Raw genomic sequence first — 17,275 nt, 5'->3', positions numbered from 1 at the left:
CCACGTAAAAAATGCTTATACCAAGACTTGAACTCAAAACCAACAAGTCTTAAGTTAAAAGTCTTACCATCTTAGCCATTTATTAATTGTGTTTTTTTATCCAACAAAATTATGATTAACTTAGATAAGTTAATTTGTGTCTTATTATACAATTTGTTTCACTAAAAAATATTTATAGCAAGACTTGAACTCTAAACCAACAAGTCTTACTATCTAAACAATCGAATTAGATTAGCAAATTAAACAAGTACAAACTAGCAAAGTTTGACATTAAAAGCTATGCCTATAAAACAAAATTATTTTGATCTCACAATAAATCATTGTAAATCCGTCTTGTACAAGACACTGTCTACTCGTCAACATCAAACTAATCAAAGCAATATTTATGATTACATAAAAATGAATATGGATCCTCAAAATCCAAGTTACTTCTTAAGTTCTTATAATACAATAGTCAATTCAATCTTACAATAAATTATTGTGAATCTAACAATTTAAAGTCATCCTGACCTCACAATAAATTATTGTAAGTCTGTCTCATACATTATGCAGAATGCTGTCCGATTGCTTATGCCTTATAGTCCTTAAAGCGAAATATAAGGAATAGAAAAATGAATATGAATCCCCAAAAATCCCATAAGCAATAAAGTAAAAACATGGGATGAGATAGAGCATAATTAGTTTTAGTACAAAAGCTGTAGCAAATAGGAAAGTCGCATTTGTGTATTTGCATGCTTTTGGCTTTTGGTGTCTTTGTCCAACCATATGTCCCATGAATCCCTAAAAGCAATCTACCCAAATATACCAAAAGCAATTAAAGCACATTAATAGTGACTTCTTCTCTATTCCATATAAGGAGACAAATCACCCCACTTTATATCTTCATTCTATTCTATACTCTTAAACCACTTACAAAAAAAAAAAAAACAGAGTTTTTCTCTCTATTTTTCTGCTTCTAACTTCCTTCTAATCTAGGCTAATTCTAATCAATTGGAGAAAAAAAATGGAGCAATGCAGCCCTTTTGGGTGGGTTTACTATAATGAAGAAGAGGTAAAAAAAAAATTCCCATCTTTTTTTACTTGATTTCCTTGTCAAATCAGCTAATTATGTGCATATTAGAGTAAATCCCATCATTTTTTTACTTGCTATACTTGTCAAATCAGTTAATTAAGTACTTTTTTTACTGACATTGATTTGTTCTGTTACTTGCTCGTCTATAAATGTTGTTCCTACTTCGACGACAATTAGAGACAGGGGGAGTAGTATTACGCAAAATTTACCATAGATTTTGACTTGAACGGTTGTTTTTGGCAGGGGTTGATGGGTGAGATGAGACAGTACATATTGCAATCAAGAATGGAGTTAGAGGCAACAGTAATAGCTGCTCAAGAAGAAATTATGAAAAAAGAGGAGGAATTAATCCAGATGAAAGATATCTTAATGATGACAATTAAGGAAAGAGATGAAGCTCAATCTAAATCCCAGAAATTAATGCTGGAAAAGCTGCTACTCCAACAGCAATTACAGCAGCAGCGACAGCGACAGCAACAGCCGCAGCAGGACAGCCTGCAGCAACAGCAACAGCAACAGCAGCAGCAGCAGAAGTCTGCAACAGCAGCTTCATTGTCTAATACTAACACAACAACTAACTGTTTTTCCACATCATCTTCTGAGTGTGAGGAGAGCAGCATAATCTCTTCTCCACAAGGAGGTGCTAACTCCCCTGCTGCCATACAACAACCAGCATTGCCACCACAAATAGCAGCAACATTGGCGAGCAATCGCCGCCCCTTACCAGAGAAAGGGAAGCTATTAAAGGCGGTAATGGAAGCCGGACCACTTCTACAAACACTCCTATTAGCCGGTCCGCTTCCACAATGGCAACACCCACCTCCTAGACTTGACTCCATTGAAATTCCACCAGTAACCATTACTACTTCTAATTCCCCTAGGAAAAGGGGGTTAGATAATTTTGATTGCTCAATGATTTCTTCACCTAAGTACCAAAGGGTTGTTTAATTTTTAGTATTGACTTTACTAGTATTAGTAGTTAGACTAGTACAATATAGTGAGTTTGTCAAAGTTTGATGTTAGTTTTTAGTAACCAAAAAAACCCATCCTTTTATAATTTTTAACACTAATGAACATGTAAAGAAAGATTAGTGTTGAAAAATGGATGGTTAATTACCCTTTTAATTACCTTACCATCCTATCATTTAGTTGGGTTGGTTTAGGGGCTTGTAAAATATAGTTTGTCTTAGGAAAAATTAGGAAAAACATGTCTTAACTTCTCCCTTGAAAGGGAAAGAAAGGGAGAGAAAGAAAAATGATACAAAATATCATCAAAGTCTAACAACCACCTATTATTGTTGTGTGGTGGTAGTGACTTTTACTTTTTTTTTTTTTTTTTTTCTTAATTTTTTTTCCTAATTATGGTAATGTCATGTAATGTAATGTAATTTGCTTGATACTCCCATTCAAAGGAGATTTGGGAGGGGCCCATCTTGGATTTATGAACAAGATTTGGCTTTTGGCTTTTTTTTTTCTCCCTAATTTTAATTAATTAGTGTGTATTGTTTTTATGTATATGTCATTATGTTAAACACATAGTGATGTATATGATGATTTGGGGGTTGTAATGAAAAGAATCATCCAAAAAAAAAAAGATTTTTATCTGATTATATATACTAAGGTTGTTGCTTTATATTTTGGCTATTTGGTCTTTGCTTTTTTGTGCAATGAAATGATGCTTTTTTAAAGTTAAAACTCATAATAATGATTCTATTTGTAAAAAACTGAGACTGACCAACATCAATGGTGAATATGCCTTCCAACATCTTGGTGATCCCCTTTAGCTAGCCATGAAGCATAACTACCATTATGCTTCATGGTTGAGTGTCTGCCATTGAAGCTGCATCTAATTAGACCCGATTGCTCGGCCGGCTGCCCGCCCGCCCGGCCTACTTATTATGGATGCATGTAAGGGGATAACAAGCATGCTAAACATACCAATGATTTTACATGTTTACTCATGTCAAGTGTGCAAAATGCTAGATTCCCTTGTCTGGCTTAATAAATATGAGAGTATGATCTTAGTTTTTATGTCTTTTAAACTACAATTTGTATGTTACTATTTCAATTATATTGTCTCCCTTGTTTTTAAGAGCTTGAATTAATTATCATCTTCCCTTACAAGTTACAATTTGTCAACTCATGCACCCATCAAAATGTTTTTAACCTAGCTTATAAATTACGTATCAAAGTGTGATCATACTATTTTTAAAATAAGGTTTTCTAAAAAGAAAAAAAGCTTAAAACTAAGGGAGGCTAGAGAAACAGCAATTTTGTTACCACTAGTGTCCTAAATGTTGGAAAAATCTCCACCTTTAATAGCTTGAGTCTTCAATAACTCTGACAATAACGCCCATTTTTATCGGAATGATACCGTTTTAGTACCAAAATACTACACAATAAACTTTGTTGGTACCAATAGACTTCTTTGTTGGTATTGAGATGGTACCATCTAAACACAATTTTAAAGCAACATGCATTATTAGAATCATTGAAATCTCAAGATATTAGAGGTTAAGAAATCCTCAATGATAAGTATTTACTAAACATCACCCAAAATTCTCCATCCATTGCCCTTTTTTTTCCTTCCAAATATACTTATCCCATTGCCCCCCTCTTTCTCCTCCCTTCCCCTTCCAACTCCTTACCCCACCTATTTTGGCTTTTCCTCACCATCCAACATCCACCACCACAGACTTGGTGCCACTAAGTGTTGCCAACATCACCAAATATATAAAACTCACCCTCCTAAATCCAACCACCAAATAGTTTTAGTAACCTAAAATCGGAGGGCTAGATGAAACTAGCTTACACTTAGGTGTACGCCAGTTTCGTCCGCCCTCTAAATATCATTATTTGTGCTACTTTATAAGCATTGGTGTCTATGTCGCCAATTCCAATGAAAAAAGGTATGATAACGAAAAAAAGAGCCACAAAAATAAGTGATAAATGTGTTGTTCAAATTAAGTTCATTCAAAACAAAATAAAATTGATATTTATGTTCAACTTGTAGCATCACTAGTCACTACCACAAAAGTATAATTTTTGTATATAATTAAATAAATTGACTCAACTTAACTAATATTGTATAGTATCTTGGTAGATATGGATGCGTATGAATGTGGCCCTATAATCAACCACTAAAAATCTAGTAGCTTAGTGATCACCAAAAGCAAAGAAAAAAAAGAGAGGTTGTCAATGTCATACTCACACACAAACCCCACGGATGTGAAATTTTTTCTAAATTAAACCAAACGTGTAATGGGGTAAATTGGCGCCAAATTCTCTCAATTCTTTATATTATGAAAAATTAAAAAATGACGTATGATGTAAAATAAATAATAATAATGTTTTATAAAAATAATAATAATGATTATGAATGGAAAATCTTTTAATAGTTGAGTTGCTTTCATTGAACGGTGTGGCATATATGATATGCGGTGCACATGCAAAAGAGAAAATAAAAAAACAGTTCCACCTAAAACTTCAAAAAAATGACCCACAAAAACAAAGTGCAGGATTTTTTGACCCCTTTGGCTAGGACTAAGCTAAAATAGGGCCTACTAGGAGAGTGAACTAAAACTATGACAAGTTTAGTTAGGGTTTTTTCTTGGTTGCCAACTAGGAGAGTGATTATGAAAGCTACCAATTTAACAAGTACTAGTCTTGTTCTCATCTTAGGACAATATCTTTGTAACAATATTTCATAACCCACTTAAGGTTTGTTTTCTTAATGATGTTTTGTGCTTTAATGATGATTGTTTCTTCTTATTATTCTTGAGTACTATTCTCATATGTTTACAAAGTTACAATAATTAGTGATGTGAGAGTACGCCGTGTTTTTTTTTAAACAGATGGTAGTTGTTCTAAGTGCGATATTAGTTAATAATAAAAAACTGCAAAGTGATATCAAGATATAGTAAAAACTCAAAAGCCAAGACCACAAATTATGTAAGTTAAACTTTTACCTTAAGTATTTGTATTGGCCAATCCAATTCAGCTTTGCTGGTCAAACTCATTAGGAGTGAAGGGAAAAGATAAGAGAATCCTCACCTCCAAAGAGCCCCTAGTGGTATTTGATCTCATGACTTAAACACATTGCCACTAGGTCAAGCCTTGCTTGGTCCCCACGATTCAGTTTAGTTAAGTGGTTTTGTTGGAATACAAACTAATTACGGATGGGAATTGTTAAATTCATAATACAAAATTCATAATACAAAAGTTGGAGTTTCATTACTTTTAATAAGCATGTTTGATAGGCATTAATAAAAATTACTCTCTACTCTGCAGTACTTGTGAAGGATCCATAATGTATAGTTGCTAGAATTCCTTTGCAGTAAAGAAGTAAATTTAAGCAGAAGTTTTTTCCCTTTTTGACAGCAGAAGCCTAATTACTATCATTATTAACTGAGATGGGAGGACAAGTTTTCATCTTTTCAGGAAACATAGCCTCTAAATATCTGAACCTTGTAGCTTAACTACAGTTAAAGGAGAAAAGGATAATCTTTGCATGTTTTAAGGGTTTGATCCTTGAAAGGTAAAGGCAACTTAGACAAATAAATTATTAATCCTTTATGCAGTTAAGTCAACTTTAGAGGCATATTATAGCATAATAAGGTGATTAATCTGCTAGCATAGTAAGAGCACTTACCTGCAAAAGCTCATGTTGAAAGCTGTATCAAAGCAGATAAGAGCATCTATCTGTTAGTATGATTCTTCACCATTCAGATGTACCGATGACAAGAAAAGTTTCAAACAATCTGTTAGATTAGCATTCAGTCTAAGAAAATATTGAAGCATAATAGTTGTTCTATAAAAACTTGTTTAAAAGTGAAGAAGATAACAGTGAGCTTCAAGCTATTCTCACTCGTGAAAGTGAAAGTCGAGGTTATAGTATCAAACATTTTAAAGGAAACACCTCGGGATTATTATTCGAGAGAAGCAGAAGTTTCCACAGTAAGAATCTGGAGAAGTTGTACAGTGAATAAAAAAGCTGATATAGTTGCAGATGATTTCACTAAGCATTAAGATCACTGAACTCAACATACAGAACAGCAGATCTACAACATTACAGGGACAAACGAAGAGCACAGAAACAGAAGAGCTAGAGGTTTTACTTCTCTCACTGGAAGTAAAGTCTACGAAAATTGCTTCATCGTATCTCAGTGCTCTTGAGGAACTTAAGGATTTCAAAAGTAAACCTTACACTTAATCTGTCTCCTTCAGTCCTCTGCTGCTAAAAAAAATGTTGTTACTTAGGAAGTTTAAACTGGATTTCATACCTTACCAAAACACACACACACGACTCATCCAGAAAAGCTAAAGGGATCCCCTCACATAAAAAATTTCAATATCTTTATTACATAACGTTTCCTCAAGTATATTTACAATTAATCACAATATGAGTATTGAATATGTCTGAAAAATTGTGACGAAGTGCCTATTACATATTGGAAATTTTGAATTGCCAGATATTTTTAGACAATTTGTATAAAGAGAAACAGGGCACTTTGCACTAACACAGCCTTCACAGGTTTCTATTACAGAATCCACAGGTTCAAGATTGCTACCGACTGCACTAACGGGTTAATGGTATTCAATAAAAAAATGTCAGCCAATCACAATGAAGATATATGCAAAATTGTAAGGGTAGTTCCCGTGTCAATGGTAACCCTCATGTATTTTTCTTCATGGATTCCATTGTAACTCAACACTGCCTTAGAAATGAGAATGATAGGTGAAGGAAATTTACAAAGCAAATAAAATTGGAGGTGGACAAACATTACATTTGACAATGACATGAGGCTTTCTTTCCAAAATCAAACTTGTATATAAATATCATTACCTCCATATAACTACTGGATACTGGCCTACCAAACGGGCTGTAAAAGTCCCACAATTTCCAGGTCAAATAGAGCAGGAATCTTAGCCATTGTGACTACCAGAATCATACTTGCATCAGATAAGTAGCCAACTGCTGAATACCGAGAACTTTCCAACCTCAGGCAACACTTTAAATGCCTGGTTTTCTTGGGACTCTTTTTTCTATCTTTTTCCAAAACTACCCATGAGGAAGCATCACTCATTCTTCAACTTCAGTGTTGAAAATAAAACTTGGAAAACATGTGGTTACATCCCTGAAAAAAAAAAAAATCACAAATATTAAATTAATATCAAGTGCATATTCAGAAATCATTAATAGCAACTCCTTCCCCTCCCTCCCCCCCCCCCCCCCCCCCCCCAAACAAAAAAAACAATAAAAAATAAAAAATAAAATCCTAAGGAAGGTAACTTTGATATAATCACAACGTTATTACTGCTAAAGAGCATTCAAAAACCTTGTTATACAATAGATGACAGACAAAAAAAAACTACTTTCTAAAAACATTAAAGACACATCATTGTTGCTTATTATTACACATTTACACGGATCAATAGAAGTGGTCATCACAAAATCATATTTGGGTCCCTTATAATGAATTAGTCACTATACACTGTATCTCAGCCTCAGAATGTTGATAATAACCATCAAATTCAGTAAAATCTAATATTCTACATGAAAAACATTGACACTGTCTACACAGTAAAATCATTTAATAGTAAAATTACGTTGAGAATAAATTAGTCAATTATCAGATTTAAAATGAAGCCAATAGTTATCATATGTGATGTTATCTTCAGACGATAAACTCAACGAAAATGACAGGTCTTTAATATAATAAATTAGTCATTTGTAGCACAACCTCAAAATGTTGAAAATATTGACCATCAAATTGAGTAGGATCTAATATTCTACATGGTAAACATTGTCCCCAGAGTAAATCCTTTTGATAATAATATCATCTCACACCGAGAATTAAGTAGTCAACTTTTAGATTAAAATTGGAGTCATTAGTTATCATAGGTGATGTTATCTTCACATTCTTCAGGATAATAAACCCATAAACAATTATAGGTTCTTGATGAAAAAGTAGTCCAAAAGAATGGAAGACAGTTCCAGGAAGAGGTAAGAGTGAAGTGGCATACGTGAGATGAGGAAGAGTCATGTTCCTCAAGAGGCTAGGATTACGAAGAGCATAAGTCTTCCACTCATCCTTGCAAATTTTACCATCTCTGTCATCATCAGCCTCAGCAAAAGTCTGAATAACAATAATTTTTTAACAATAATCAGAGTTTGGTCAATAATATGTAGCTAAAAAAGAAGATACATAAAATTCCAGGATGCTCCCAAGTAGATTGAGAGTGTCAAAGCTCAAAACTCAGATACATTAAGATATGTGAGTCACAGAAACAAAAGAAAGCACATTAAAATCTACTTCTAAACAGATTTACCTTGTCAATGATAGACTCTAAAAGATCATCTGATAAATCCAACCCTGATTCAGATAAAATGGCTATCACCATTTGCTTAACCTGAAAGCAAACATGTCTAAGAATTTGGATTTGGAATTGTTATATGAGAGCATAAATACAGAATAACACTTACTTCCTCGCGTTCAATAAACCCAGTTTGTCCCAGGTCATACAGTCTAAACGCAACTGAAATACATATAAAGATATTAGACGAGGAGATGAGGTGAAAAAAATATACATCATATCTCAGAAGCTGAAACAGGAGGATGGGCCAGAAACTTACAGCTAATTTTATCTTCAATAGGCGCATGAGGATGAAATACATTCAATGCGTGAATAAATTCCTCAAAGTCAATGACACCATTCCTCTTTTCATCAAAGAGGTCAAATACCTGCAAAACCAATGAGTTGATTGATCAGAGCTTGAGTCCTTTGTGCAACTACGCATGACTTCGGCAGATCAGATTGCACCAAAAGGGTCACACCTCCCCTCCCCATTAGCCTTTAATAATATCGTAGGTTCTTCTGGTTTAGTCATTTTTCAGTCCAATTATAGAGTTGAGAAATATCTTTATAATGAAATATCTTGATTTAGCTGGAATTTCTAAAAGGTGGGAAAGCCTGCTACCTAATTTCAAATCAACTACTATTCTATTTTAAAAGTCGAAAAGCAGTTTCAGACAACAATGTCACATAGTCACATACAACAAAACTTTTCTAAATTGACTGGTAAAGTCTGTAGGGAGCCATACTCGGGACACAAAATCAAACCCACATGCATCTATTGGACTTTGCAACTCCTCCTAAGCCAAAATCAATAACAAGCACAGATCCCAAAGTAATGAAAACCATTACAGTACTAGGCAGCATTGTACATCAAGAAAAACAAGCAACCACACACCCTCTCTTTAAGTGATTACTCAGTAGTCAGTACTCGAAGAAGCAATTCCTTAGCCAGAGAACTATGTTGAATGTAACGTGATAAAAATCAGAGCTTAGCATTGCTTACCGATGCTAACATGTTACACTCATTATTCAAGGCATTCCATTAGAAGCTCACAGCCCTTTTGCCAAGGCATAACTAAACATATATTGCAGTCAATAAGAAGCAAAATCCTATTATGAAGGTGTACATGAGAGAAAAATACATTACCCGGTCCACAAAAAGATTTTTGCCAATTTGGCTTCTGAAAAGTGATAGTTGAAGTTCCTCCTGCATATCAATTGATAAACCAGTTAGAACCAATCAGGAGTATGGCAGAAAAGATAACATTAAGCTTATGTACTGTCTGCAAACAAATATGAAACGGAAGTCAGATATAACTTATAAAACATTTACGAAACACAATGCTTCAATTAAAGCCACCAAAGTAACCATTGTCATTCTGAAGAAGGATTTTGCCACAGCAAGGAAAAAAACCCCGATAAAAGGAAAGAGAAACTTTACAAACTGTGAAACTCAAAAGAAAAGTAAAACAAAGTTTTGTCTCTAGATAACTCATCTAGTACTATGCTATTATAGTTGTTGGCACTTATAATGCCATGAAATTTAAAGGAGGGAAAGATTTGGTACAGGCTCACAGCCTATGAATGAGTAGCCTGATCTTTTGGCAAACCATTAAAAAGGTTTGGGTTTCTAACCAATTGGATGATCTTACTAGGACAGCAGACAGCTTCCCAATTTGTTAAAACTTGTGGGTATTTGTTTTAAAAATAGAAAAATGGAAGGCCCCAATCAAGCCTCTTTTGTAATAAACACATCATTGTTTACAGCTTATAATTAATTGCTGACAATATGATGTTTTGAAAAGACAGAAAAAAGGGACCGAAACAGCATATTTATACTCCCTACCATTAGCCAGCTTGTATACTCATACTCAAGTTAAGAATTCTATATTTATTTTTGTTAAATCCCAAATGCTTAAAGAGAAAGTAACTAATCTTCTCTAGAGTCTGATTCATGCAAGAGAATTCAAATTAGATTCATAATATTGATTTTCAGATACTGCTGAATGGTTCATAGCACAATCCAAGTTCAGATCTTAGAGGGCTCACATCTTAAGTGAGATGAAGGTCAGTGAACCAGTTCAAATCTGAACATACAGCAGACGATTTATTTTGTATGATATAACATACCCTAAAGCCATGCCTGGAATGAGAAAAATTAACAAGGGTGATAAGGTCTAAAACAAAGAGGTGATGGTACTCGAAGGAAATAGCACCCATTGCAGGACTAATCCTCATCTAGTGGTAGCTACTTACCAAAGAAAGGAACGGGTCATTCAAGGGTAACTTTTCATATTCTCTCCCTCCTCTTTGAGCACTCAATAGTCAATATTAACAATCACCACTACTTCCACTCACTATAACCTCTTCATTTAACTTCTATAAACCACTTAATTGGATTCCATCATTCCAAAGTTTCAACTTTTCAAGTATATTCTTACAGGAGAAGTGTAACTGGTAATATAACTACTTAGATCCAAAATGCTTCAAGATATAGTGATCAACTTAATCGAATCTATGTAAACTATGAATCTATAAAAGGTATTGAATACAGTTGGGTATCCATCATCAAAAACAGAGATAATTAAGTTCGGCTGGTTACCTTCGCACAAAAGGCAAGCAACCCACCCTTCCCTTCTTCCCTCCACACACTCACACACAAAGAGAACCTAGCTCAATTGACTAACAGAGTATTCAGGACTCTTATACTTTACCCATACTTCAGTATCACAATTGATGCTAAATAATTCATCAACATAGATAACTAGAGGCAAAATGGTGAGGAGAGAGATAGAAACACTGACCTAGATGCTTCCTATGCACCCCACTAGACAGGATGACTGTGAAAAAGAGAAAGCAGAAAGCACCTTTGGATCATCTTTATTGTACATAGACCAAGCTTTGCAACTTCCACACCTCCACAGCCCAGACACTTATTTACTGATCGTCTTTGCTGTACTCAATCCCTCCAAACCTCCATCAATTTTCTCATATCCACTAGACCCATATACTCCACCTCTTTATCCAACTACTTAGCATTTTAACCAACCCCTCCGGCTAACAGATGGCGCAAATTGATTATCAAATGCTATGACCTAACAAAATATTGAGTGTGTGTACACACATACAAAGCTGAACTTATATGAGTTATATCCAATGTAATCTAGAAACCCATATATATGAAAAGCGAGCAATTTGTAGTAAATGATGGGAGTAAATATGACCATGTAATTTGGCAAAGAAATTGAGGGCTCTCTTCTTTTGCAAGGAAGTTTTCCATCTGGCATGGACTGTTACCTTGTTGGATGCATCAGTTATGGAGTTCTTAGCCAGCGTGGTAGCGAGTCTTTTGGTCAGCTTGAGCCACTCTGATGGCAACAGAAATTAATTGTTCCCAATATTTAGGCAAAAAAATTACAAACAGCTGCCTAGTCTCGAGCAACATCTTGTTACGAGTAAATTTTTTTACATATACTATTGTTTACATCTAGGACTTTCCTTAAACTGATCGTCGTACCTTTTTAAGAAAATTATTATGATGGTATAACATATAACTAATATTTTTTGGACCTATGGATGCCAACTTTTTAAGTTGGTTTATATTTTGAGAGGAGGTACCCAAGGCTTGGATTGAATCCCATTTAGTCATTTACATCACTTCTTTTGTGGCAATCTTAGCACCCAAAAAATTGCCTTGGACATGACATAGGTGATAAAATCTTTATCCAAAACATTTTATGGCATTAGAGCCACCACATAGTACCTGTAAACCTTTATCAAGGATTATTGTTGGCCTTGAGAGTAGCATAATCATCTCCTATGATAATATACTATGGTAGTCAAGCTGGCATCCCTATCCTAAACATATATCAGAATCCAATCTTTCATGAACATAATAGATATAGAGAGGTTAACTAACATTTTGTGTAGGATGAAATTCAAACTAGCAACAACACTCCTAGATGTATCTAAGCAGCCAACGAACATCTTTACCTAAGCAATGGGATAATGACAGTTTAAATACTTTCTTATTCGTTTAGTATTTTCCTCAAATTGTTTTGAGGTGTGAGTACACCCATTAGGAAACTATTCTCAGGCAGATTCTTTTCCTAAACATTTTACTCCCTCCGTTCTTTTTTTCTTTTCCTTTTTTTTTTTTTACTTTCCGTTCATATATGTTCTTTTTTTTTTATTTTTATCATCTTCCTTCTTTTGCTTTATTCCATTTATAATAACAAAAAAAAAATTCACACTTTTGTCCCTCCTAAGTCCCTACCCTGCTAAATAGGGGTGATCAAAAATTCAAGGTGCCCTGAATCGGAACCGAAACCTGTTAAGACTTAGGAACCGCATGTTCCTGTTCCAGGTAGTAAAACCTGTTGCAACAATTTTTTAGAACCGGAACCTACCCTGTAACCTAATAAAAGTATTACTTGAGCCCAAATCATATATCAACTTAAGCCCAATTTTTACTAAATATAAATAAAAATAATTGTTATAAACTTATAACTATATGTATTAAATTTGGTAAACAACTATTTTGGTTCCTAAGTCTTAACATGTTTCGGTTGTGATTCAGGGGACCTTGAAGTTTTGCTTATCCAGCTCCGGTTCCCATCTTTCAGGTTCCGGCTCTGGTTCCCATCTTTCAGGAGTCTGTTCAAGGTTCCTATTCCAGTACCGATTCTCATTTTGAAGAGTCTGTTGCAACAAATTTCGATTCTAAGAAATTTAATAGGGTATCCTGTTATGCTCATTCCTACGACCACATAGTCCACATCATATTACGGGCCTATTCACTTTAATTTCAGTTCAATTCAGCTCCAATAAGTTTAGTTTAGCTCCAATCAGTTTCAGTTCAGCTCCTAATTTCTTTCTCTCATAAAATATTCATTTTAGTTTACTTTAGCTGCTCCAATCAGTTCACTTCAATAAATTTGAACAGGCCCTACATAAGTCGTAATAATAACAATGTCTCAACACAATTTTCTCTTTTCTACCCAAAAAGTAAAAAAAAAAAAAAAAAAAAAGGAATCACTTTCCACTGATGCTTCTCCACACCTTATTTTAGGTCTAATAAATTTAGAAAAAAAATAAGACATAACACTTTCTAATAAGCTAAAATAGTACTTCCTCTGTTTTTTTTAGTTGACACCTTTCTATTATCACACTTGCCAACACACGTTTTAAACTATTAATATCTCGAATTATTAACATTGTAAAATTATAGAAAGTGAATATTAATAAAATATGCATTGAAACGATTCAAACAAGATCCCACATGAATTTGTTTTATAGTATCTATTAAACATAAAAGCGAGTCAAAACGTGTTGTGTGAATAGTGTAAAAGTCAAATGTGTCAACTAAAAAATATGGAAGAAATATAATACAAGGGCTAACAAGTTATGATAAGATAAAGGGTTCAAGGGTTGGTAGAGAAGGAAAAAGATAAAGTTTGATGAGTTTACTAACACTTCATTTAAGGTTCAATATGGTTTAATAAGATAGTATACTTAAGATATGATAAGATGATATAAAATAAGAATAGATAAGTTCGGATACAATATTGTAAGGGCCAAGTTCAAATAAGATAATTTCATGACTAATACGAAGTATGATAAGATGAAACTTTGGATAAGATAAGGGAGGATATGGAGTAAAAGAATAGTATTTCAAGCACAAGTTTACATCCTACATTTAGGCCATGTTCTTTTAAGCTTCTAGGCATGCTAAGCCAGCAGAGTAAGTGTCCAGCAGAGCCTTAGTGCAGTCTAACTTCAAAAGGTCATAAATGCCCAAATTGCGAAATTATATAAACCAAACTACTTTTTCAGCTGAAGTCAAACATGTCATCCACTCAGCCACCTGATTACATGTGAGCCACTTGTACAATGAAACGCACATGAACAATCCAAAGCAATTTTCCAGATCCCAAAGAAACACGCAAGAACAACAAACGCCAGATATGTTGACAACAAATAAATTTAATAAAATCATTTACGGTACTAAATGGAGTAATAAATTATGAGTAATAAATAGTGTAATTAAGAATAAAATACCTTATGAATTAAGCCATCATCAATGATTGTACTACTCAATTTTTTGAATAACTCGAATAATGCCTCAATTTCATTCACCGTAACTGCATTTAAGTGATTTAACCTCAAAATCAAATTCGAAAACTAGGTTAATAAAAAATTTAAATGAAGTGAAAATTCATAGAATTCCGAAAACGTACAAAGAGATTCACGAGCAAGGCGAGCAAAATCGGTGTGATTTTGCTTAAATTTCTTCTTCTTTTGATTATCCAAATCATCCAATTCGAAGCAATGAGAAACAGCGAAAGCAAGCGTCTCAATGACTGCGATAATTGGCAGTAAAACAGCGCATAATCTCTCTCCAATCGTCAACGAGCTTGAATACTGCAAAAAAAACCGCACGAAATTCAGCAACTTATTAGCTGATTTTTCCAGAATAATAATAACAATAATTGAAGAGAGAAAACAGCAATTGAGCAAGTTAGGGTATTACTGATGAATCATGGTTGGAAAGAGGCATTGTAAAATGGATAAATTCATGAGATTTGAAGAGAGAAAATTTAGGAAGAAGATTTTCTTCTTGTTTGATGTTCTGATGAAATTTTCTCTCTCTTATATTAATGTAGTTTGTTGTTTGTTGAAGAAGAGGGAGGGAAGAAAGAAGAAACGTTACTCAGTAAAATGATGGTTATTATTGACTGAATAAAATAGTCTAATTTTGGATAGCAGAAGTATGGTGAGTTGGTGACTGGTGAGAAGGGGCGCAACGGCTAAGCCGCGGGGAGGGGAACTTTGAAGGAGAACCTAATTAATTCTCACGATATTTGTTGTTAAATACTTCCTCCATTTTTTAATACTTGTAACACATTTTTATTCACGGTATTTAAGAAAAGTAGGTCTCATATGACGTATCCCTCCTTTTTTTTTTTTTTTTTTTTTTTTTTTTTTTTTTTTTTTTTTTTTTTTTTATGCATCACTTTCCTTTTATGGGTGTTTTTTTATATGCATCACTTCTATATTTGGTTAAGTTATACTAGTATATTTTATTATTTTTCTCTCTTACTTTAAACTCCACTCAAATTATTTTATCATTTCTCTATCTTCTATGTCCACACTTAAATAATAAAATATCTATTCTCTCTCACATACTTTCTCTTTCAGGGTCCCCCATCATACTTTTATTATAATAACTAGATGAAGCCCTTGTGATGCATGGTTTGTTTGTTTTTATTTATTTTATTTTTTTTTATTTTTTCTGTATTTTTGAGCTAAAATTTGTTATATATTTAGAAAACATTCCTAATATTAAAAGATAATATTTAATATTTAATTAAATTAAACTTAAAAATCTCATTCGCCAATTTTGCTTGCATAGCATTTGAATTATTTAATTCTAAAAGAAATTAAGAATCTCTTATTTAATTGGCTACTACTAAGATTTATAATCCTACGTGGCGCTCTGAGAAAATTAGATCCTAAGTGACTCTCTAAAAACTCGGGAAAAAACTCCCCTTTATATATATACATTAGATTAGATTTATTCACCCACTTACAATATTTTATTTATCTCCTAAAACTATGTGCATTCCCAAGTGATGCATATAAAAAAAAACGGAGGGAGTTACAATTAAAATGGAGGAGAGATTTAGTTACGAGTACAATTTAGTGAGCCATGAGATTATACTACGTAATAAAGATAATAGTTAATCCTTTCCGGTATTCATTGCAATATACGGAGTATTTCTCAAAATGGAATTAAGTTGAGAATTCATGACAACATCACGCGCAAATCAATGTAATTAATTTTAATCTTTTCTCAATATTTCTTTTTTGAGTTTTTTTATACATAGCCCTATATTTATCATTTTTCTTTTATTTAATCACAATTTTGATCAATCAAAAACCGAATAGAATATCTTTTATCAATCTTCTTGTTAAATTTCGAAACAATATGAAATGGGCCTGGGCAACCCGAACAAGGAGGAGGAGAGTTTGGGCCACAAACAAGGCTTTGGAGCTTCCATACTAAAACCAATTGGCAATAGTAGGAGGTACTCCTCTACCTTATAAAGTGAAACCATCTCTCCTCTTTCTCCAATGTGGGACACTCATAAGTGGGCTACAATGGGATTCAACACTCCCCCTCACTTATGAGTGTCCTTAGAACTTCAGAGCTAACTGGATAAGGCCAAATCAATAATCCTCTTAGGGGCTGGACATCCTGTCGAGGTAAATCCTTATCCAGTAGCGATTAAATACCCAGTTTAGAAGAGACCCGCAACCCGGGCTCTGATACCATGTTAAATTTCGAAACAATATGAAATGGGCCTGGGCAACCCGAACAAGGAGGATGAGAGTTTGGGCCACAAACAAGACTTTAGATTATTAAGTTATCTGATCAAGATCTGTAAGAGGCTCCATCAACCATCATTTGCTCATTACTATAGATTTAAGAAATACGAAGTACTAGTATTTAAAAAGAATTCCAAATCATTGACATCACTAACATGACCTTTTTTTTTTTAGGAAAATCACTAACATGACCTTTACCTACTTAATGACTCGGATTCCTTAATTGAAATTATTCTTGCAATGAATATTCCTACAAACTTACTTCCTCCGTTTTTTTTAATTGACACCGTTTGACTTTTACACTATTCACAAATTATACTTTAACTTGCTTTTTTGACTTATAGATATAATAAAATATAGTCATGTAAGATCTTGTTTGAATCGTCTATATGTATATTTTATTAATATCCAATTTTTTAATTTTACAATGTTGATAATTGAAGTTATTAATTA

At 33.6% G+C, this 17,275-nt stretch overlaps 2 protein-coding genes across 2 annotated transcripts; one reads left to right on the top strand and one right to left on the bottom strand.

Annotated features, from left to right (window-relative positions):
- The first annotated feature begins 873 nt into the window (after nucleotides 1-873).
- LOC145594915 (uncharacterized) lies at nucleotides 874-2,682 on the top strand. Its single transcript, XM_081651266.1, has 2 exons — nucleotides 874-1,051; nucleotides 1,316-2,682. Exons 1-2 carry the CDS (start codon nucleotides 1,004-1,006, stop codon nucleotides 2,018-2,020), a joined length of 753 nt encoding a protein of 250 aa, XP_081507392.1. The 5' UTR covers nucleotides 874-1,003; the 3' UTR covers nucleotides 2,021-2,682.
- A 3,726-nt stretch (nucleotides 2,683-6,408) lies between these two features.
- LOC145594560 (calcineurin B-like protein 10) lies at nucleotides 6,409-15,168 on the bottom strand. The gene is made up of 9 exons (XM_081650876.1): nucleotides 14,964-15,168; nucleotides 14,671-14,854; nucleotides 14,492-14,574; nucleotides 9,579-9,638; nucleotides 8,709-8,817; nucleotides 8,559-8,611; nucleotides 8,405-8,485; nucleotides 8,099-8,211; nucleotides 6,409-7,209 (listed from the first exon to the last, which is right to left on the bottom strand). Exons 1-9 carry the CDS (start codon nucleotides 14,988-14,990, stop codon nucleotides 7,155-7,157), a joined length of 765 nt encoding a protein of 254 aa, XP_081507002.1. The 5' UTR covers nucleotides 14,991-15,168; the 3' UTR covers nucleotides 6,409-7,154.
- Nucleotides 15,169-17,275: the final 2,107 nt, after the last annotated feature.

The sequence above is a fragment of the Chenopodium album genome, chromosome 19 (assembly GCF_948465745.1).
Source record: "Chenopodium album chromosome 19, dcCheAlbu1.1, whole genome shotgun sequence".
In the NCBI taxonomy this organism is placed as follows: domain Eukaryota; kingdom Viridiplantae; phylum Streptophyta; class Magnoliopsida; order Caryophyllales; family Amaranthaceae; genus Chenopodium; species Chenopodium album.
The sequence above is the reverse complement of the archived record's forward strand: the minus strand, read 5'-3'. Positions and strand labels throughout refer to the sequence as shown.